We start from the raw sequence: 23,784 nt of genomic DNA, 5'->3' as shown, positions 1-23,784 counted from the left end.
GAGTAAGTTAAGAGAGTGTAATACAATAAAATACAATGTAATTTTATTAATCTACACGTTTCTGTCCTCAACCCTGGGCCTGGGTGGCTTACAGGGATATTGGTATCCCACAGTACTCCACCAATTGTACATTTTTCAACTCAATTACCCCCCAAAATATTATATTTTTTACAAACAGAAATGCACTGTAATTTAAGCTTTAAAATGGCAATGATTTCTTTCTGCCTCGCGGCAAAATGAGTAGAATTGCAGAAAATTCGGCAACATTTTCTCGTTGCCAAGGAGATGGGTCTTTAAAACGTTCCTTCCTGGGACCAAGGACTTGGTTCGTCCGGCAACGCCATGCCAACGTCATAGTAGAAGTCCTCGTATTTTTATCTCACTCGAGTTGTGTTCTGTTTAGGAGTTTGAGAACCCCTTATCTAAGACATAGTTTTTTGTACGATTGTTCTTGAAAATGCTCTTTATGTGAAGGAGATTTATAGATGGATTGATTATTGATGTTTAGACAGAGTATCTTTGATTTTTCATATAACATTGTTGTTCTTTTAAAAAAATGTTTACTTAATATATGATTTTAATGATGAATGGAATATCCCATTAAGGTATTAGCTGTCTACAAGCAGGGCTGTTTCCTGGTTTTCTACAAGCAGGACTGTTGACAGGGAGTGGCAAGAAGTAGAATGATAGCACAATCAGACTGGTACCCAGGCTAGCGCTAGTGGTTGATGGGCTACAAAACCTTCAAAAACCAAAGACAGGATGCTTCACCTAGAGCAACTCTCGAACAACTCTCGAACAACTCTAAAACAACTCTAGAACAACTCTAGACCAACTCTCAAACAATTCTCAAACAACTCTAAAACAACTCTCGAACAACTCTAAAACAACTCTCGAACAACTCTAAAACAACTCTAAAACAACTCTCAAACAACTCTAGAACAACTCTCAAACAACTCTAAAACAACTCTAAAACAACTCTCAAACAACTCTCGAACAACTCTAGAACAACTCTAAAACAACTCTCAAACAACTCTCGAACAACTCTCGAACAACTCTAAAACAACTCTCAAACAACTCTCGAACAACTCTAGAACAACTCTAGAACAACTCTAGACCTACTGGAGTGTTTACATCAGCACACAGTGTGTGTGTCCCAAATGGCACCCAATTCCCTATTTAGGGCAATACATTTGACCTGGGCTCATAGGTCTCTCGTCAAAAGTAGTGAACTATATAGCGAATAAGGTCCCATTTGGGACACAGGCAGTGAGATCAGTGACACTTGGCATTCACCCTGAAATGATCCCTTTCAAATCCATTCAAAATCCCTTTAAAACCTTGTCAAATGGGCTCACTAACTAACTACAGAGGATTTATGTCTTGAGGCATCCTTTTTGTAAGCGTATTCATTTCCTTGATGTCATTAGGAATCAAACAAAGCACTCCACAGGGGGACTTGGATGGTCATCAAACATCTTTCAACTGCCGGTTCTTTGGGGTGATGGTTATTTGGAGTGATGGTTATTTGGGGTGATGGTTATTTGGGGTGATGGTTATTTAGGGTGGTGGTTATTTGGGGTGTTGGTAGACCTATGGAGATATATTGGGGTGTTGGTAGACCTATGGAGATATATTGGGGTGTTGGTAGACCTATGGAGATATATTGGGGTGTTGGTAGACCTATGGAGATATATTGGGGTGTTGGTAGATCTATGGAGATATATTGGGGTGTTGGTGGCCTATGGAGATATATTGGGGTGTTAGTTATTGCGGGTGTTGGTAGGGGCTATGGAGATATATTGGGGTGTTAGTTATTTGGGGTGTTGGTAGACCTATGGAGATATATTGGGGTGTTGGTTATTTGGGGTGTTGGTAGGAGATGGAGATATATTGGGGTGTTAGTTATTTGGGGTGTTGGTAGATCTATGGAGATATATTGGGGTGTTGGTTATTGGGGTGTTGGTAGACCTATGGAGATATATTGGGGTGTTAGTTATTTGGGGTGTTGGTAGGAGCTATGGAGATATATTGGGGTGTTGGTAGACCTATGGAGATATATTGGGGTGTTGGTAGACCTATGGAGATATATTGGGGTGTTGGTAGACCTATGGAGATATATTGGGGTGTTGGTAGACCTATGGAGATATATTGGGGTGTTAGTTATTTGGGGTGTGGGTAGGAGCTATGGAGATATATTGGGGTGTTGGTAGACCTATGGAGATATATTGGGGTGTTGGTAGATCTATGGAGATATATTGGGGTGTTGGTAGATCTATGGAGATATATTGGGGTGTTGGTAGATCTATGGAGATATATTGGGGTGTTGGTAGATCTATGGAGATATATTGGGGTGTTGGTAGATCTATGGAGATACATTGGGGTGTTAGTTATTTGGGGTGTTGGTAGGAGCTATGGAGATATATTGGGGTGTTGGTAGACCTATGGAGATATATTGGGGTGTTAGTTATTTGGGGTGTTGGTAGACCTATGGAGATATATTGGGGTGTTAGTTATTTGGGGTGTTGGTAGACCTATGGAGATATATTGGGGTGTTAGTTATTTGGGGTGTTGGTAGACCTATGGAGATATATTGGGGTGTTGGTAGACCTATGGAGATATATTGGGGTGTTGGTAGACCTATGGAGATATATTGGGGTGTTGGTAGACCTATGGAGATATATTGGGGTGTTGGTCGGCCTATGGAGATATATTGGGGTGTTGGTAGACCTATGGAGATATATTGGGGTGTTGGTAGACCTATGGAGATATATTGGGGTGTTAGTTATTTGGGGTGTTGGTAGGAGCTATGGAGATATATTGGGGTGTTGGTAGACCTATGGAGATATATTGGGGTGTTAGTTATTTGGGGTGTTGGTAGGAGCTATGGAGATATATTGGGGTGTTGGTAGACCTATGGAGATATATTGGGGTGTTGGTAGGAGCTATGGAGATATATTGGGGTGTTGGTAGACCTATGGAGATATATTGGGGTGTTGGTAGAGCTATGGAGATATATTGGGGTGTTGGTAGACCTATGGAGATATATTGGGGTGTTGGTAGATCTATGGAGATACATTGGGGAGATAGTTATTTGGGGTGTTGGTAGGAGCTATGGAGATATATTGGGGTGTTGGTAGACCTATGGAGATATATTGGGGTGTTGGTAGACCTATGGAGATATATTAGTTATTTGGGGTGTTGGTAGACCTATGGAGATATATTGGGGTGTTGGTAGTTATATTTGGGGTGTTGGTAGACCTATGGAGATATATTGGGGTGTTAGTTATTTGGGGTGTTGGTAGGAGCTATGGAGATATATTGGGGTGTTGGTAGACCTATGGAGATATATTGGGGTGTTGGTAGGAGCTATGGAGATATATTGGGGTGTTGGTAGACCTATGGAGATATATTGGGGTGTTGGTAGACCTATGGAGATATATTGGGGTGTTGGTAGACCTATGGAGATATATTGGGGTGTTAGTTATTTGGGGTGTGGGTAGGAGCTATGGAGATATATTGGGGTGTTGGTAGACCTATGGAGATATATTGGGGTGTTGGTAGACCTATGGAGATATATTGGTAGACCTATGGAGATATATTGGGGTGTTGGTCGGCCTATGGAGATATATTGGGGTATGGTGGATGGAGATATATTGGGGTGTTGGTAGACCTATGGAGATATATTGGGGTGTTGGTAGACCTATGGAGATATATTGGGGTGTGGTAGGAGCTATGGAGATATATTGGGGTGTTGGTCGGCCTATGGAGATATATTGGGGTGTTGGTAGACCTATGGAGATATATTGGGGTGTTAGTTATTTGGGGTGTTGGTAGATCTATGGAGATATATTGGGGTGTTGGTAGGAGCTATGGAGATATATTGGGGTGTTAGTTATTTGGGGTGTTGGTAGACCTATGGAGATATATGGAGATATATTGGGGTGTTAGTTATTTGGGGTGTTGGTAGGAGCTATGGAGATATATGTGGTTATTTGGGGTGTTGGTAGACCTATGGAGATATATTGGAGATATATATTGGGGTGTTGGTAGACCTATGGAGATATATTGGGGTGTTAGTTATTTGGGGTGTTGGTAGACCTATGGAGATATATTGGGGTGTTGGTAGACCTATGGAGATATATTGGGGTGTTGGTAGACCTATGGAGATATATTGGGGTGTTGGTAGGGGTGTTGGTAGACCTATGGAGATATATTGGGGTGTTGGTAGACCTATGGAGATATATTGGGGTGTTGGTAGACCTATGGAGATATATTGGGGTGTTGGTAGACCTATGGAGATATATTGTGGGGTTGGTAGACCTATGGAGATATATTGGGGTGTTGGTAGATCTATGGAGATATATTGGGGTGTTGGTAGATCTATGGAGATATATTGGGGTGTTGGTAGATCTATGGAGATATATTGGGGTGGAGATATATTGGTAGATCTATGGAGATATATTGGGGTGTTGGTATCTATGGAGATATATTGGGGTGTTGGTAGATCTATGGAGATATTGGGGTGTTGGTTATTGGGGTGTTAGTTATTTGGGGTGTTGGTAGGTAGCTATGGAGATATATTGGGGTGTGGTAGTTGGGGTGTTGGTAGACCTATGGAGATATATAGGGGTGTTGGTAGAGTTATGGGGTATGGTAGACCTATGGAGTATATTTAGTTATTATGGAGATATATTGGGGTGTTAGTTATTTGGGGTGTTGGTAGACCTATGGAGATATATTGGGGTGTTGTAGTAGATCTATTGGGGTGTTGGTAGATATATTGGGGTGTTGGTAGACCTATGGAGATATATTGGGGTGTTGGTAGACCTATGGAGATATATTGGGGTGTTGGTAGACCTATGGAGATATATTGGGGTGTTGGTAGACCTATGGAGATATATTGGGGTGTTGGTAGACCTATGGAGATATATTGGGGTGTTGGTCGGCCTATGGAGATATATTGGGGTGTTGGTAGACCTATGGAGATATATTGGGGTGTTGGTAGATCTATGGAGATATATTGGGGTGTTGGTAGACCTATGGAGATATATTGGGGTGTTGGTAGATCTATGGAGATATATTGGGGTGTTGGTAGATCTATGGAGATATATTGGGGTGTTGGTAGATCTATGGAGATATATTGGGGTGTTGGTAGATCTATGGAGATATATTGGGGTGTTGGTAGATCTATGGAGATACATTGGGGTGTTAGTTATTTGGGGTGTTGGTAGGAGCTATGGAGATATATTGGGGTGTTGGTAGACCTATGGAGATATATTGGGGTGTTGGTAGACCTATGGAGATATATTGGGGTGTTAGTTATTTGGGGTGTTGGTAGACCTATGGAGATATATTGGGGTGTTAGTTATTGGGGGTGTTGGTAGACCTATGGAGATATATTGGGGTGTTAGTTATTTGGGGTGTTGGTAGACCTATGGAGATATATTGGGGTGTTGGTAGACCTATGGAGATATATTGGGGTGTTGGTAGACCTATGGAGATATATTGGGGTGTTGGTAGATCTATGGAGATATATTGGGGTGTTGGTCGGCCTATGGAGATATATTGGGGTGTTGGTAGACCTATGGAGATACATTGGGGTGTTAGTTATTTGGGGTGTTGGTAGGAGCTATGGAGATATATTGGGGTGTTGGTCGGCCTATGGAGATATATTGGGGTGTTGGTAGACCGATGGAGATATATTGGGGTGTTGGTAGACCTATGGAGATATATTGGGGTGTTGGTAGACCTATGGAGATATATTGGGGTGTTGGTAGACCTATGGAGATACATTGGGGTGTTGGTTATTTGGGGTGTTGGTCGGCCTGTGGAGATATATTGGGGTGTTGGTCGGCCTATGGAGATATATTGGGGTGTTGGTCGGCCTATGGAGATATATTGGGGTGTTGGTCGGCCTATGGAGATATATTGGGGTGTTGGTCGGCCTATGGAGATATATTGGGGTGTTGGTAGACCTATGGAGATACATTGGGGTGTTAGTTATTTGGGGTGTTGGTAGGAGCTATGGAGATACAGTGCATTCGAAAAGTATTCAGACCCCTTCACTTTTTCCACATTTTGTTACGTTACAGCCTTATTATATATAACATGGGTTAAATCGTTTTTTCCCTCATTTGTTCTACACACAGCACCCCATAATGACATCACAATACCCCATAATGACATCACAATACCCCATAATGACATCACAATACCCCATAATGACAAAGCAAAAACAGGTTTTTAGAAAATGTTGCATATTTAAAAAAAAAATTAAAACTTTTTTAAAAGATATCACATTTACATAAGTATTCAGACCCTTTACTCAGTACTTTGTTGAAGCACCTTTGGCAGTGATTACAGCCTAGAGTCTTCTTGGGTATGACGCTACAAGCTTGGCACACCTGTATTTGGGGAGTTTCTGACTTCTCTGCAGATCCTCTCAAGCTCTGTCAGGTTGGATGAGGAACGTCACTGCACAGCTATTTTCAGGTCTCTTCAGAGATGTTCAATTGGGTTCAAGTCCGGGCTCTGGCTGGGCCACTCAAGGACATTCAGAGACTTGTCCCGAAGCCACTCCTGCATTGTCTTGGCTGTGTTCTTAGGGTCGTTGTCCTGTTGGAAGGTGAACCATCACCCCAGTCTGAGGTCCTGAGCGCTCTGGAGCAGGTTTTCATCAAGGATCTCTCTGTACTTTACTCCAGTGGTGCCAGATTTCCTCCAGGCGTGACTCTTGGCATTCAGGCCAAAGAGTTCAATATTGGTTTCATCAGACCATCATGGTCTGAGAGTCTTTTAGATGCCTTTTGGCAAACTCCAAGCGGGCTGTCATGTGCCTTTTACTGAGGAGTGGCTTCCGTCTGGCCCCTCTAAAGGCCTGATTGGTAGAGTGCTGCAGAGATGGTTGTCCTTCTGGAAGGTTCTCCCATCTCCACAGAGGAACTCTGGAGCTCTGTCAAAGTGACCATCGGGTTCTTGGTCACCTCCCTGCTCAGTTTTGCCGGTCGACAAGCTCTAGGAAGAGTCTTGGTGGTTCCAAACTTCTCCATTTAAGACTGATGGAGACCACTGTGTTCTTGGGGACCTTCAATGCTGCAGACATTTTTTTGGTACCCTTCCCCCAGATCTGTGCCTCGACACAATCCTGTCTCAGAGCTCTACGGACAATTAGAATAGAGCTCTGAGACAGGATTGAAGTTTTCTCCTAGATACATGGTTGGTTAAGGTTGTGGATTGGAGGAGAGGAAGATGATCCTAGATCTGTATCTAGAGGACATTTCACCCTGGAACTCATTAATGCCATTGCCAACTCTCTAAACACGTAGTTGTTTTTTCTGTTTGCCTCTTTGTTGAGTCATTATGCAGTCTACTAGACAGACTCTTTCCCACACTGCCCAAAAATATCTACACAGGCCCAGCACTGAGGAGGTCACTGGACACGTGTGTGTTTGTGTGTGAGAGAGAGAGAGAGAGAGAGAGAGAGAGAGAGAGAGAGAGAGAGAGAGAGAGAGAGAGAGAGAGTAACAGGTAGACGGAGGGGGACTGAGACAGAGAGAGGGGCGAGGGAGACGGAGAGGGGGAGGGAGACAGAGAGAGGGGCGAGGGAGACGGAGAGGGGGAGGGAGACAGAGAGAGGGTCGAGGGAGACAGGGAGAGGGGGAGGGAGACAGAGAGAGGGTCGAAGGAGACAGATTTAGAGAGAGATAGAGAGGGGGGCGAGGGAGACAGAACGAGGGGCAGGAAGACAGAGTGGGGGGGAAAGAGAGTGGGGGGAGACAGAGAGCTCGAGGAAGACAGGGAGGGGGAGGGACATCTCTGATCTAGGCCAAATTAAGACAAAGATGGTCATTATCCCAATGTTATATAACTATTCCAGGATACAAATTAAATTAGCATTCTTTTGTAAACTAGTTTTTAAGCAATTTTGAGACTGAATTTATATTTGATTCAACCAAATACAAATGTGTAGATACTGTCGGTACTGGAAGGTTGATGTTGAACTATTGGTGTAATTTATCCATACTCATTGTAGTTTCTCTAAACCTGCTGTATAGACCATGTTGTCTGATCTTTTAAGTCATTTAAGGTGCCTATCCAAGAAGATGTGAGTTGAATGAAATACAAGTTTGAGCACAGGAAACGCACGTGGGTAGTGGTGGTATCAAAAACCAAATGCGTCCTGCAGTCCCTCAAGACAACCTTTCTTTACTCTCCTAATTTAGCTTAATTTAGCATTCTAGAATTTACATACGGTCGCTGGGCGACACACACTATAGGCAGTTCTCTCAATGTATATAATGCGCGCTTAAGCAATGTGCGTCGGAAATTAAATTAATAAAATCGAAGCTCTGCTTGGCGGGTTATACAAAAAGTCCAATGTCCTTAAACATTGGTTATACTTTACATATAGTCTGTTTACTTATATGTCAATAAAGACAACTGTTGCTATTGTTATGATTATTGTTATTCCTATATTTGGAAGTGTTGCTCTTATTACTGATCTCTCTTGGTGTTTTCTGTATCTGTGAATATTCAATAAAATGATAAGTGTCCAAAAAAGATTTTTCCAATATTTTTCACTGCACTCATCTGCGAGAGGTTGGGAGGTTGGGAACACGACACACCTCCTCCTCCATGCACCAATGGACATTAAAGAGGAGGAGACTGACGCTACAGAAAAGCAACAACCTAAACTTAATTTCTCCACTTTAACAGTTGAAATTGAATGACTGTTAGCAGCCTTTTTGTTCAGCAACATGGCGGCTCCTCTCACTGACCAGGAGAAGCGTAAACAGATCAGTATCAGAGGAATTGTCGGGGTGGAGAACGTCGCCGAGTTGAAGAAAGGTTTTAACCGACACCTCCACTTCACTTTGGTCAAAGACAGGAACGTAGCGACGCCGCGCGATTATTACTTCGCCCTCGCGCACACGGTTCGAGATCACCTGGTGGGAAGATGGATCAGAACCCAGCAGTTCTACTACGAGACCGATCCCAAGGTAAAGTTGTTGGCTTTTCCAAATATCATGCTGTACTTTTGTTTGGAGAATTTATCCTGGCTTTACCTGTCTGTCTTGTGCTGTCTTTATTTGGTCCAGTATTAGCTAGTGATGGGTCGTTCCAATGGCTCTTTTTATCTGCTAATAAATCATAAAATAATTATCAGAAGATGGTGAATCCTCACTGCAAAAAAAATACATAGTGGAGAGAGCATATCGATCGATCCGTACCACGCTCGTTTTTGCACTGCGCCCCCCCATACACACAAAAAAAAGGGTTATGTAAATATGTATCTGAACGTGCATATCACGATCTGACATGGTACTCTACTTTTTTTGGATTACATTTGAGATTTGCAATTGAACAACAACAAAAAAAATCGATTTTCAAGAGTTTTGAATGAAGAGCTGTTTGGGACCCAATTTACGCGTCTCTTATTTTTTTATATGTCAACGGAGCCAATAATGTGGCTCTCCGAAAAGACTCGGAATGACCATCACTAGTCACAGCCCCGCCTCCCTTTCTAATACATGTTTCCATCTGCTGCTCCTCGTCATCATTATCATCAATCTGCACCCTCTGGATGCTTCCTGATAATATGTCCTTTCTCCTGAAATGTAACCAAATTTCTACAAATCTAATCGCGTTGGCTTGGTGGAGACCATAGGTTAGTGGGCGTTTCCACCATTATTTCTAATAGCGTTGGCTTGGTGGAGACCATAGGTTAGTGGGCGTTTCCACCATTATTTCTAATAGCGTTGGATTGGTGGAGACCATAGGTTAGTGGGCGTTTCCACCATTATTTCTAATCGCTTTGGATTGGTGGAGACCATAGGTTAGTGGGCGTTTCCACCATTATTTCTAATAGCGTTGGATTGGTGGAGACCATAGGTTAGTGGGCGTTTCCACCATTATTTCTAATAGCGTTGGATTGGTGGAGACCATAGGTTAGTGGGCGTTTCCACCATTATTTCTAATAGCGTTGGATTGGTGGAGACCATAGGTTAGTGGGCGTTTCCACCATTATTTCTAATAGCGTTGGATTGGTGGAGACCATAGGTTAGTGGGCGTTTCCACCATTATTTCTAATAGCGTTGGATTGGTGGAGACCATAGGTTAGTGGGCGTTTCCACCATTATTTCTAATAGCGTTGGATTGGTGGAGACCATAGGTTAGTGGGCGTTTCCACCATTATTTCTAATAGCGTTGGATTGGTGGAGACCATAGGTTAGTGGGCGTTTCCACCATTATTTCTAATAGCGACAATATTTATCCTTACCATGAAGCTTTAGGACTCTCGTGAAATCATAGTTTCAATGGCGTGGTTGTATTCCGGAAGAATCTGAGAGTCGGCGAGCTGATCTCGGATCAGTTTTGACTTTCACATCATAATGAAAAGGATTACACTACTACTCTGAGAACGTTTTTTACAATTATTTTTTATTGATACGTGCCAGTGTTGTATTAGTACTGAATGTTGCATGTTCCTGGGATGTGTTCTTCACTAGGAAGCACACAGAGAATGGAACTAAAGCTGGTTATTGACCTGACTTTGTTCAATACAAACGCTCTTCTTTTTTTTTCATGCAAAACGTTTTCTAATTTGAATAAACGGGTTTGCGTTGCAAAATGTATTATTTTTTTATTATGGTCTGCCCACCTAATGAATACACCCCTGTTCTCCTTGACCAGCGGGTGTACTATCTCTCCCTGGAGTTCTACATGGGCAGAACCCTCCAGAACACCATGATTAACCTGGGGCTGCAGAACGCCTGTGACGAGGCCATCTACCAGGTGAGACAGAACTGAGAGACGTCTGGAGCACACCAATGGCATGACTACAGGCAGGAACCACTGGAGCCAGAGACTAAAACAGCTGTTACAAGAGACAGAATTTCTCAACAACTGTGAAAGCGTGATTAACACACCATAGTCTTGCAGGTTAAGCGTGATTAACACACCATAGTCTTGCAGGTTAAGCGTGATTAACACACCATAGTCTTGCAGGTTAAGCGTGATTAACACACCATAGTCTTGCAGGTTAAGCGTGATTAACACACCATAGTCGTGCAGGTTAAGCGTGATTAACACACCTTAGTCGTGCAGGTTCAGCGTGATTAACACACCTTAGTCTTGCAGGTTAAGCGTGATTAACACACCATAGTCTTGCAGGTTAAGCGTGATTAACACACCATAGTCGAGCAGGTTAAGCGTGATTAACACACCATAGTCTTGCAGGTTAAGCGTGATTAACACACCTTAGTCTTGCAGGTTAAGTGTGATTAACACACCATAGTCGTGCAGGTTAAGCGTGATTAACACACCATAGTCTTGCAGGTTAAGCGTGATTAACACACCTTAGTCTTGCAGGTTAAGTGTGATTAACACACCATAGTCGTGCAGGTTAAGCGTGATTAACACACCTTAGTCTTGCAGGTTAAGCGTGATTAACACACCTTAGTCTTGCAGGTTAAGCGTGATTGCCACACCTTAGTCGAGCAGGTTAAGCGTGATTAACACACTATAGTCTTGCAGGTTAAGCGTGATTAACACACCTTAGTCGTGCAGGTTAAGCGTGATTAACACACCATAGTCGTGCAGGTTAAGCGTGATTAACACACCTTAGTCTTGCAGGTTAAGCGTGATTAACACACCTTAGTCTTGCAGGTTAAGCGTGATTAACACACTATAGTCTTGCAGGTTAAGCGTGATTAACACACCATAGTCTTGCAGGTTAAGCGTGATTAACACACCTTAGTCTTGCAGGTTAAGCGTGATTAACACACCATAGTCGTGCAGGTTAAGCGTGATTAACACACCATAGTCGTGCAGGTTAAGCGTGATTAACACACCATAGTCGTGCAGGTTAAGCGTGATTAACACACCTTAGTCTTGCAGGTTAAGCGTGATTAACACACCTTAGTCTTGCAGGTTAAGCGTGATTAACACACCATAGTCTTGCAGGTTAAGCGTGATTAACACACCATAGTCTTGCAGGTTAAGCGTGATTAACACACCTTAGTCTTGCAGGTTAAGCGTGATTAACACACCTTAGTCTTGCAGGTTAAGCGTGATTAACACACCTTAGTCTTGCAGGTTAAGCGTGATTAACACACCATAGTCGTGCAGGTTAAGCGTGATTAACACACCATAGTCTTGCAGGTTAAGCGTGATTAACACACCATAGTCTTGCAGGTTAAGCGTGATTAACACACCATAGTCTTGCAGGTTAAGCGTGATTAACACACCATAGTCTTGCAGGTTAAGCGTGATTAACACACCATAGTCTTGCAGGTTAAGCGTGATTAACACACCTTAGTCGAGCAGGTTAAGCGTGATTAACACACCATAGTCTTGCAGGTTAAGCGTGATTAACACACCATAGTCGTGCAGGTTAAGCGTGATTAACACACCATAGTCTTGCAGGTTAAGCGTGATTAACACACCTTAGTCTTGCAGGTTAAGCGTGATTAACACACCATAGTCGTGCAGGTTAAGCGTGATTAACACACCATAGTCTTGCAGGTTAAGCGTGATTAACACACCATAGTCTTGCAGGTTAAGCGTGATTAACACACCATAGTCTTGCAGGTTAAGCGTGATTAACACACCATAGTCTTGCAGGTTAAGCGTGATTAACACACCATAGTCTTGCAGGTTAAGCGTGATTAACACACCATAGTCTTGCAGGTTAAGCGTGATTAACACACCATAGTCGTGCAGGTTAAGCGTGATTAACACACCTTAGTCTTGCAGGTTAAGCGTGATTAACACACCATAGTCTTGCAGGTTAAGCGTGATTAACACACCTTAGTCGTGCAGGTTAAGCGTGATTAACACACCTTAGTCTTGCAGGTTAAGCGTGATTAACACACCATAGTCGTGCAGGTTAAGCGTGATTAACACACCATAGTCGTGCAGGTTAAGCGTGATTAACACACCATAGTCGTGCAGGTTAAGCGTGATTAACACACCATAGTCTTGCAGGTTAAGCGTGATTAACACACCATAGTCTTGCAGGTTAAGCGTGATTAACATACCATAGTCGTGCAGGTTAAGCGTGATTAACACACCATAGTCGTGCAGGTTAAGCGTGATTAACACACCATAGTCGTGCAGGTTAAGCGTGATTAACACACCATAGTCTTGCAGGTTAAGCGTGATTAAGGTTAGCAGGTTAAGCGTGATTAACACACCATAGTCGTGCAGGTTAAGCGTGATTAACACACCATAGTCGTGCAGGTTAAGCGTGATTAACACACCATAGTCGTGCAGGTTAAGCGTGATTAACACACCATAGTCTTGCAGGTTAAGCGTGATTAACACACCATAGTCTTGCAGGTTAAGCGTGATTAACACACCATAGTCTTGCAGGTTAAGCGTGATTAACACACCTTAGTCTTGCAGGTTCGTGATTAACACACCATAGTCTTGCAGGTTAAGCGTGATTAACACACCATAGTCTTGCAGGTTAAGCGTGATTAACACACCTTAGTCGTGCAGGTTAAGCGTGATTAACACACCATAGTCGTGCAGGTTAAGCGTGATTAACACACCATAGTCTGCAGGTTAAGCGTGATTTAGTCTTGCAGGTTAAGCGTGATTAACACACCATAGTCGTGCAGGTTAAGCGTGATTAACACACCATAGTCGTGCAGGTTACAGCGTGCAGGTGATTAACACACCATAGTCGTGCAGGTTAGCGTGATTAACACACCATAGTCGTGCAGGTTAAGCGTGATTAACACACCATAGTCTTGCAGGTTAAGCGTGATTAACACACCATAGTCTTGCAGGTTAAGCGTGATTAACACACCATAGTCGAGCAGGTTAAGCGTGATTAACACACCATAGTCTTGCAGGTTAAGCGTGATTAACACACCATAGTCGAGCAGGTTAAGCGTGATTAACACACCATAGTCGAGCAGGTTAAGCGTGATTAACACACCATAGTCTTGCAGGTTAAGCGTGATTAACACACCATAGTCTTGCAGGTTAAGCGTGATTAACACACCATAGTCTTGCAGGTTAAGCGTGATTAACACACCATAGTCTTGCAGGTTAAGCGTGATTAACACACCATAGTCTTGCAGGTTAAGCGTGATTAACACACCATAGTCGTGCAGGTTAAGCGTGATTAACACACCATAGTCGTGCAGGTTAAGCGTGATTAACACACCATAGTCTTGCAGGTTAAGCGTGATTAACACACCATAGTCTTGCAGGTTAAGCGTGATTAACATACCAGTCTTGCAGGTTAAGCGTGATTAACACACCATAGTCTTGCAGGTTAAGCGTGATTAACACACCATAGTCTTGCAGGTTAAGCGTGATTAACACACCATAGTCTTGCAGGTTAAGCGTGATTAACACACCATAGTCTTGCAGGTTAAGCGTGATTAACACACCATAGTCTTGCAGGTTAAGCGTGATTAACACACCATAGTCTTGCAGGTTAAGCGTGATTAACACACCATAGTCGTGCAGGTTAAGCGTGATTAACACACCATAGTCGTGCAGGTTAAGCGTGATTAACACACCATAGTCCAGCGTGATTAACACACCATAGTCGTGCAGGTTAAGCGTGATTAACACACCATAGTCTTGCAGGTTAAGCGTGATTAACACCACCATAGTCTTGCAGGTTAAGCGTGATTAACACCATAGTCGAGCAGGTTAAGCGTGATTAACACACCTTAGTCTTGCAGGTTAAGCGTGATTAACACACCTTAGTCTTGCAGGTTAAGCGTGATTAACACACCGTAGTCTTGCAGGTTAAGCGTGATTAACACCATAGTCTTGCAGGTTAAGCGTGATTAACACACCATAGTCTTGCAGGTTGAGCGTGATTAACACACCTTAGTCTTGCAGGTTAAGCGTGATTAACACCATAGTCGAGCAGGTTAAGCGTGATTAACACACCATAGTCTTGCAGGTTAAGCGTGATTAACACACCTTAGTCTTGCAGGTTAAGCGTGATTAACACACCATAGTCGAGCAGGTTAAGCGTGATTAACACACCTTAGTCTTGCAGGTTAAGCGTGATTAACACACCTTAGTCTTGCAGGTTAAGCGTGATTAACACACCATAGTCTTGCAGGTTAAGCGTGATTAACACACCATAGTCTTGCAGGTTAAGCGTGATTAACACACCGTAGTCTTGCAGGTTAAGCGTGATTAACACCATAGTCTTGCAGGTTAAGCGTGATTAACACACCATAGTCTTGCAGGTTGAGCGTGATTAACACACCATAGTCTTGCAGGTTAAGCGTGATTAACACACCATAGTCGAGCAGGTTAAGCGTGATTAACACACCATAGTCTTGCAGGTTAAGCGTGATTAACACACCATAGCCGTGCAGGTTAAGCGTGATTAACACACCATAGTCTTGCAGGTTAAGCGTGATTAACACACCTTAGTCTTGCAGGTTAAGCGTGATTAACACCATAGTCTTGCAGGTTAAGCGTGATTGCCACACCTTAGTCGAGCAGGTTAAGCGTGATTAACACACCATAGTCTTGCAGGTTAAGCGTGATTAACACACCATAGCCGTGCAGGTTAAGCGTGATTAACACACCATAGTCTTGCAGGTTAAGCGTGATTAACACACCTTAGTCTTGCAGGTTAAGCGTGATTAACACACCATAGTCTTGCAGGTTAAGCGTGATTAACACACCATAGTCGTGCAGGTTAAGCGTGATTAACACACCATAGTCTTGCAGGTTAAGCGTGATTAACACACCTTAGTCTTGCAGGTTAAGAGTGATTAACACACCTTAGTCTTGCAGGTTAAGCGTGATTAACACACCATAGTCTTGCAGGTTAAGCGTGATTAACACACCATAGTCGAGCAGGTTAAGCGTGATTAACACACCTTAGTCGAGCAGGTTAAGCGTGATGATGTGATGCATCAGCTCATACATCATTAAACACTAATATGGGGCTGTCCCCTTTTGTGTTGTTGTATTGCCTGAACAAGTTGAATGTGAGTTTGTTATTTATTTGAAGTCTCTGTTTGTTGTGTAGCTGGGTTTGGACATGGAGGATCTGGAAGAGATGGAGGAAGATGCCGGGCTGGGGAACGGAGGCCTGGGCAGACTGGCAGGTACAGTACGGACCAAGTGTTAGGTGTGTGTGTCCTTGCTAACTTCTATGGTGGTTCATGACCAAAGAAGTTGGCTACACGGAACCAATGGGACCGGGCTACAGGGTTCTATTTAATGTAGTACAGAATACAGTGGGTTGTCATCGGGTGGAAAACTACAGCAAACCTCTCCTGTCTGCAAGCCAGAACAGGAAGTTTACCTAACACTATGAGGCTGTTGTTGGCTGGCCAAAACAGGAAGTTTAACCAACCGTAGGAGGCTGTTTGGATGGCTGCATGTCCGTGTTTACACAAGCAGCTCAATTCTCTAAAAAAAAAAGATCAGATTTGGGCTCCCTGTGTAAACGCAGCCTTTTTGAAATGAGAGCAGATCTTCATTCCACGGAGGAAATTATCGACCTCACTGTAGCCTGGTCCCAGATCTGTTTGTTCTAATAAGCCAACTCCTATAGTCTCTATAACTAACCTCCATAGGAATATTCCAGAACAGATACTAAGAAATACTACGCCATACTTTACCCCCTACGCCATACTTTACTCCCTACACCATACTTTACGCCTTCCACATACTTTAAGCTATACTTTACCCCCTATACTTTACGCCATACTTTACCCCGTACACCATACTTTACCCCTTACACCATACAGGTTTTCTTTGCATCCACTGTGTCTTTAAACTTCATCGGTTTGGTATTTTTGAAACATTGACTAGTAATGAATTGAAATTCCCTGCCCAGCATGTTTCCTGGACTCCATGGCCACCCTGGGCCTGGCAGCGTACGGTTATGGCATCCGTTATGAGTATGGGATCTTCAATCAGAAGATCAAGAACGGCTGGCAGGTAACAACCCTTCTCTGCTTTATTCCACTGCATTTTAAAGGGGCAATCTGGGATGGATACATCCAGGTTTTTGACTAAATTATTGAGATGAATCATTTGATTCTTGGAGAATATAATTAATAAATGCATCACGAGCTTAATTAAACTGTCTTACCCTATTAGATACACTTATTTTAACAATGACAAACCACAAGGATTTCATTCTTTGCAGTAGAGTGTAACTTCTACAACACTATTCGTTATGTAGAGGACAGGTTTCAGGTTTCATACATGCCACTTCACATCAGTCAATGAATAGTCAAAACCATCTAGTTCAGCGTTCAGAAGTGCATTGCACTGCAAACACACAGCCCAGATTGAAAAGGCCAAAACCCCTCCGGTGTGTGTAATGTACTGTAGGTTGTTATCAGAATCCAAAACAAGGGCAACAACACGTCGATTGGTTGGCTCAGAGGTTGAGAAGGCTATCGCAACAGGCACTGGTCCCAAATGGCACCCTATTCCCTATGTAGTGTACTACTTTGGACCAGGGGCCTAGTCAAACATAGTGCACTATGTAGGGAATAGGGTGCTATTTGGGATAAAAGCCAGTGTTTCACCACTTCAAAAGAGTGAAGACAGGCAGCAGCAAACCTCTTTCTGTTAAATGATTGACCGACACCGCAGACCTGGGTTCAAATACTATTCAAAATAATTTCTAATACTTTATCTGGGCTTGTTTGATGCAGTGGAACCAATCGAATAATCCTGCCCATTTGACACCTAAGAGTCCAATCAGATTAGAGCGAACGCTAAAATGTATTTGAAAGGTTCCAGGTCTGCAACACTGAGGCGACCCACATCCTTCCTCTCTATGGCTCCAGCCTGGACTGCAACAGTGTGACAGGGGTGGATTTCAATTGAAATTAACCCCGGCTGCCCAGGGGGCCCCACTGATAAAAATATATATATATATATATATCACTGATAAAAAAATAATTAAAATATATATATATAATATTATGACAATGTGTTCAAAACAATTATGTATGGCCTATTGTGTTTATTTTTATTCTGAAATTAAAAGCGTACATGAAAGTTATATTAAGTTGTGTAATAATAGCAGCAGGTCTGTGGGGAAATTTCTAGTTTGGGGGGGGCCTCAACGGTATTTTGAAACGGGGCCCCACGTCTTTAGACCATCGTTCAGTCAGATCACACTGACTGAATGAAGAAACGTTTTAGAATGAGAAGCTCAGCTGTTGTATTTGTAGCCTGGTGGTTAGAGTGTAGAGGCGGCAGGGTAGCCTGGTGGTTAGAGTGTAGAGGCGGCAGGGTAGCCTGGTGGTTAGAGTGTAGAGGCGGCAGGGTAGCCTGGTGGTTAGAGTGTAGAGGCGGCAGGGTAGCCTGGTGGTTAGAGTGTAGAGGCGGCAGGGTAGCCTGGTGGTTAGAGTGTAGAGGCGGCAGGGTAGCCTGGTGGTTAGAGTGTAGAGGCGGCAGGGTAGCCTGGTGGTTAGAGTGTAGAGGCGGCAGGGTAGCCTGGTGGTTAGAGTGTAGAGGCGGCAGGGTAGCCTGGTGGTTAGAGTGTAGAGGCGGCAGGGTAGCCTGGTGGTTAGAGTGTAGAGGCGGCAGGGTAGCCTGGTGGTTAGAGTGTAGAGGCGGCAGGGTAGCCTGGTGGTTAGAGTGTAGAGGCGGCAGGGTAGCCTGGTGGTTAGAGTGTAGAGGCGGCAGGGTAGCCTGGTGGTTAGAGTGTAGAGGCGGCAGGGTAGCCTGGTGGTTAGAGTGTAGAGGCGGCAGGGTAGCCTGGTGGTTAGAGTGTAGAGGCGGCAGGGTAGCCTGGTGGTTAGAGTGTAGAGGTGGCAGGGTAGCCTGGTGGTTAGAGTGTAGAGGTGGCAGGTAGCCTGGTGGTTAGAGTGTAGAGGTGGCAGGGTAGCCTGGTGGTTAGAGTGTAGAGGGGGCAGGGTAGCCTAGTGGTTAGAGTGTAGAGGGGGCAGGGTAGCCTGGTGGTTAGAGTGTAGAGGCGGCAGGGTAGCCTAGTGGTTAGAGTGTAGAGGCGGCAGGGTAGCCTAGTGGTTAGAGTGTAGAGGCGGCAGGGTAGCCTAGTGGTTAGTGTTGGACTAGTAACCGGAAGGTTCCAAGTTCAAACCCCTGAGCTGACAAGGTACAAAATCTGTCGTTCTGCTCCTGAACAGGCAGTTTAATCCACTGTTCCCAGGCCGTCATTGAAAATAAGAATTTGTTCTAAACTGACTTGCCTAGTTAAATGAAGGTAAAATAAATAAAAATCTAGAGCAAACTGGGCCCCCCCCCCCCCCCAGGGGTCCGCAAATTATTATTATACTGAACAAATATATCGACTCATGTAAAGTGTTTGTAATGCTCCGGGTGTCATGGGTGTGGAGTCAAAATGCAGGAGACAGAGTTCAATGCTGTGCGTCTTTTACTAGCATCAACGCACCACAGGGTGCTCACAAAAGTAACGTTCCCAAACACAGGGGAAAAATTACAATGAAGAAATACACGACTAGGCACTAAACACGTACCTCTACAACAGAGCCGAAGGTTACAATGAAAATAATCCCGCACAACAACCAGGCGGGCCGGCTGTCTAATAAAGACAAACTAATTAAACTAATTAAACATGAACAGGTGCTACCACTAAACATACAAGGAGGGAGAGGAAAAACAATCAGTGGCAGCTAATAGGCCGGTGATGACGACCGCCGAGCGCCACCCGCCCGGGAAGGGGAAACACCCTCGGTCGGACTCGTGACAGTGTTGGTCCCTGAGCTGAAATCAAATATCCCATAAATGTTCCATATGTACAAAAAGCTTATTTCTTCTAAATGTTGTGCACACGTGTGTTTACATCTCTGTTAGTGAGCATTTCTCCTTTGCCAAGATTGTCCAGCCACCTTGACAGGTGTGTCCTATCAAAAGCTTGTGGCTGGTCTCAGACGATCCCACAGTTTCATCAGCTGCCCAGGTGTCTCAGACGATCCCACAGTTTCATCAGCTGCCCAGGTGTCTCAGACGATCCCACAGTTTCATCAGCTGCCCAGGTGTCTCAGACGATCCCACAGTTTCATCAGCTGCCCAGGTGTCTCAGACGATCCCACAGTTTCATCAGCTGCCCAGGTGTCTCAGACGATCCCACAGTTTCATCAGCTGCCCAGGTGTCTCAAACGATCCCACAGTTTCATCAGCTGCCCAGGTGTCTCAGACGATCCCACAGGTTAAGAAGCTGGATGTGGAGGTCGTGGGCTGGTGTGGTGACACGTGGACTTCGGTTGTGAGGCCGTTTGGACCTACTGCCAAATTCTCTAAAATGATGTTAGAGGCAGCTTATATCCTGTACTGTCTATCTGTATGTGTACTGGAACTATACTAGACTGTACTGTCTATCTGTATGTGTACTGGAACTATACTACACTGTACTGTCTATCTGTATGTGTACTGGAACTATACTACACTGTACTGTCTATCTGTATGTGTACTGGAACTATACTACACTGTACTGTCTATCTGTATGTGTACTGGAACTATACTACACTGTACTGTACTTCTACTACTGCTGTACATGGACCATCTACGGCTTTATTAGCCTGACTACCACGGTTTGTGTTGTCATGCCACTGGCTTGACAATGAGCGCTGGAGTTGGCAAGAACACAAACTGATCTGAGACCAGGCTATGGTTCTATTCAACATATTGACCCATGTCAAGTTTTGCTTAGTCACACATTCGATTTAGTATGTTGTCTTGTGATTGGCTTGCTCCTAGGTGGAAGAAGCAGACGATTGGCTGCGTCATGGTAACCCTTGGGAGAAGGCCCGCCCTGAGTACATGCTACCAGTGCACTTCTACGGCAGAGTGGAGGAGTCTAAGGGAGGGGCCAAATGGGTGGATACACAGGTACCTACAGTCATGATAATGAAAACTACCTTTTTAAAAAAAAATGTTGAAACATGCTGATAATAGCGCTAAGTTGTACCACTTAGTACCTGCATATCTGATGGGGATTTGAGATGCATTTTCTAATGTACTCACTTGTGTTATTACACAGGTATAACAGCAACTAAGGGTTCGTTGTGGTGTTAAAAAGATTGTTTTGGTCGTTATTCAACTTTGCTAAAAGTGTTACTGATATTTATAATGTTAAATGCAAGTGTTCCCAATTCTTCCCACAGGTTGACTCACTAAGTACCTGCATATCTATGATTTTATTGACTTTGGTATTTTTATTTATTTATCAATCATCTTGAATTGACCCTTAATCTTATTTGGGAGGAAGTTTTAAGATGATGAATAAATCTGACATTTTAATCTTCATCTTCAACCTAATCTTAATTCCTTAATTCCCCACAATGCCTTGCCTCTATAGGTGGTCCTTGCTATGCCTTATGACACACCCATCCCTGGATATATGAACAACACAGTCAACACCATGAGGCTGTGGTCTGCCAGAGCTCCCAACGACTTCAACCTGATGGACTGTAAGTGGTGTCGTGTCTTGGGTATGTGTAGTGTGGGGATGCCACACTCGATACCCAGAAAGGGCCACGTCATGACAGTGGCCAGGAGGATGACATTACTTTTTTGTAACCCTGCCTACTCAGAGCTAGCTCTGGTCCAGGGCGTTAATACAGCTGCCATGAGATTGAAGACTGTTAATTTATCAAATCAATTCTCTGTAATTATTATTATTACGTGATTAAACAAACTATGTAAATGTAATTAACTAGGAAGTCAGGGCACCAAGAAACATCTTCAGATTATAAAGTTATACTTTTCCTAATATATCTCTTCAGATTTCTTTAACTCTTCTATTAATTAATCTCATTCTAAACGTCGTAAATTGTTGGTTATCTGAACGAACCCAGTCATCACTGAGTCATCCAAACACCAATTGTATTTATAATTTATTTACTAACTAAATAAGCACAGAAAAGCATAAACAAACAGTAGATATGGTTACAAGAAAATGATAGGGGAGGTTCCCTAGTGGTCTAAGCTGATATGATGGCTTGGACTGAGGTGGGTGTGGACTGAGGTGGGTGTGGACTGAGGTGGGTGTGGACTGAGGTGGGTGTGGACTGAGGTGGGTGTGGACTGAGGTGGGTGTGGACTGAGGTGGGTGTGGACTGAGGTGGGTGTGGACTGAGGTGGGTGGACTGAGGTGGGTGTGGAGGTGGGTGTGGACTGAGGTGGGTGTGGACTGAGGTGGGTGTGGTGGGTGGGTGTGGACTGAGGTGGGTGTGGACTGAGGTGGGTGTGGACTGAGGTGGGTGTGGACTGAGGTGGGTGTGGACTGAGGTGGGTGTGGACTGAGGTGGGTGTGGACTGAGGTGGGTGTGGACTGAGGAGTCACTTCACAGTTGATAATTATATTAATTGAAATTGTAATCCTTTGCACGTGAACGCTCACTCATTCGGAAATAATTGCAATCAATATATATATATATATATATATATAATTTTTTTTATTTATTTTTTTATTTACGCTCAGTGTCATCGTGATCTTGGTTGGAATCATCAGTCCTTCTGTTGAAGGTTCATCTGAGCGTCTCTCTCTGCTTCCCTGAAGTCTTTTGTGGTTAGAATGGATACTTCGGAGTACCTTTCAGAAATATTTCTCATGGAATAGATGTTTCGGCGGTTGTCGGTCCTCGCATCTCAGGTTGACAATTTCTAGCTGCAGACTAATAATTAGTATCTAAGATTTGCTCTTATTCTGTTGGGATCGATAGTCTCAGAGTTGAACCATTTCCGCCCGTGTAGCCAATGCTCCACGTGGTTTAGTTAGGAATTCAACAACCATAACAACTTTGGCTTATACTGAGGTTTTTGTGGACTCTACTCAAACCTTCGCTCCCTCTGTGAGAATTTCAATTCTCTCACATTAACGGTTTAAAATCACATTACATAATTTCACAAATAGTTTCATCTTTACTCATTCGTTTTCTACAATAATTAGACGCAAACCTCATAATGGAGGCACCTGTATAAACAGAGTTATGGTAATGTGGCATGAAACAAAACGGACCGGGTTGTTAAACCTGGCTTCTCCACCAGATGGGGATGCTCCCATTAATGTCCACTATGTCCTCTCGATTAATGTCCCAAAAAGGGCCACGTTCATGACAGTGGCCAGGAGGATGACATTACATTTTTGTTAATCACCTGCCTACCAGAGCTAAAGCTCTGGTCCAGGGCGTTAATACAGCTCCCTAATGTCCCTGTTAAACAGCCATTAATTCTTCAAGCATTAAGCCTGTTAAATCACTAACACCATGGACCAGAGCTAACTTTGATTCTAACTTGAGATGCAAGCACTTTAGCAAGCCACACTAACACCATGGACCAGAGCTAACTTTGACTCTAACTTGAGATGCAAGGACCCTGTCAACTAAATCACTTCTATGTTTCTGCCAATGTAAATCACTTCGGAGGAAGAAAGTCTCAAGTTAGAATCCAGGCCTGAATGATGACAGCATTGAACCGTTGAGTCTAGTGAATAATATTAATGTCCCTGTTTCTTCTCCTGAGAAACAGAAATCTTCTAGTCCTCTCCCATTAATGTCCCTGTTAAATCACTTCTATGTCTTCTCCCATTAATGTCCCTGTTAAATCACTTCTATGTCCTCTCCCATTAATGTCCCTGTTAAATCACTTCTATGTCCTCTCCCATTAATGTCCCTGTTAAATCACTTCTATGTCCTCTCCCATTAATGTCCCTGTTAAATCACTTCTATGTGCTCTCCCATTTAAGACAGGGTAGCCTAGTGGTTAGAGCGTTGGACTAGTAACCGAAAAGGTTGCAAATTCATATCCCCGAGCTGACAAGGTACAAAT

The 23,784-nt window shown here is 43.6% G+C and overlaps 1 protein-coding gene and 2 long non-coding RNA genes across 37 annotated transcripts in view; 2 read left to right on the top strand and 1 right to left on the bottom strand.

The window, feature by feature from the left end:
* Positions 1–1,599: 1,599 nt before the first annotated feature.
* LOC127915797 (uncharacterized) lies at positions 1,600–7,557 on the bottom strand. 35 transcript variants are annotated; one of them, XR_008092246.1, is made up of 8 exons: positions 5,723–7,557; positions 4,861–5,662; positions 4,324–4,353; positions 3,460–3,536; positions 3,262–3,338; positions 2,915–2,945; positions 1,972–2,760; positions 1,746–1,835 (listed from the first exon to the last, which is right to left on the bottom strand). It is a non-coding gene; the product is annotated as an uncharacterized LOC127915797 (long non-coding RNA). The 35 variants fall into 35 exon arrangements; XR_008092249.1 differs by lacking the exons at positions 3,460–3,536; positions 4,324–4,353 and adding an exon at positions 3,794–3,839 and having other exon boundaries at positions 4,921–5,662; XR_008092240.1 differs by having other exon boundaries at positions 1,972–2,975; positions 3,262–3,536; positions 4,324–4,413; positions 4,981–5,010; positions 5,041–5,662.
* Positions 7,558–8,674: 1,117 nt separating this feature from the next.
* LOC118379105 (glycogen phosphorylase, liver form-like) overlaps positions 8,675–23,784 on the top strand; it is a 32,703-nt gene continuing 17,593 nt past the window's right edge. The window contains exons 1-6 of the mRNA XM_052496221.1: positions 8,675–9,002; positions 10,696–10,797; positions 16,031–16,109; positions 16,847–16,950; positions 20,713–20,844; positions 21,314–21,425. Coding sequence (XP_052352181.1) covers positions 8,760–9,002; positions 10,696–10,797; positions 16,031–16,109; positions 16,847–16,950; positions 20,713–20,844; positions 21,314–21,425 — 772 coding nt within the window. The 5' untranslated portion in view covers positions 8,675–8,759. The remainder of the gene's footprint in view (positions 9,003–10,695; positions 10,798–16,030; positions 16,110–16,846; positions 16,951–20,712; positions 20,845–21,313; positions 21,426–23,784) is intronic.
* LOC127915794 (uncharacterized) lies at positions 16,957–20,699 on the top strand. Its single transcript, XR_008092235.1, has 3 exons — positions 16,957–18,785; positions 18,917–20,105; positions 20,144–20,699. It is a non-coding gene; the product is annotated as an uncharacterized LOC127915794 (long non-coding RNA).

The sequence above is a fragment of the Oncorhynchus keta genome, chromosome 35 (genome assembly GCF_023373465.1).
Source record: "Oncorhynchus keta strain PuntledgeMale-10-30-2019 chromosome 35, Oket_V2, whole genome shotgun sequence".
Classification (NCBI taxonomy): Eukaryota; Metazoa; Chordata; class Actinopteri; order Salmoniformes; family Salmonidae; genus Oncorhynchus; species Oncorhynchus keta.
This window is presented reverse-complemented; position numbering and strand designations above follow the sequence as displayed.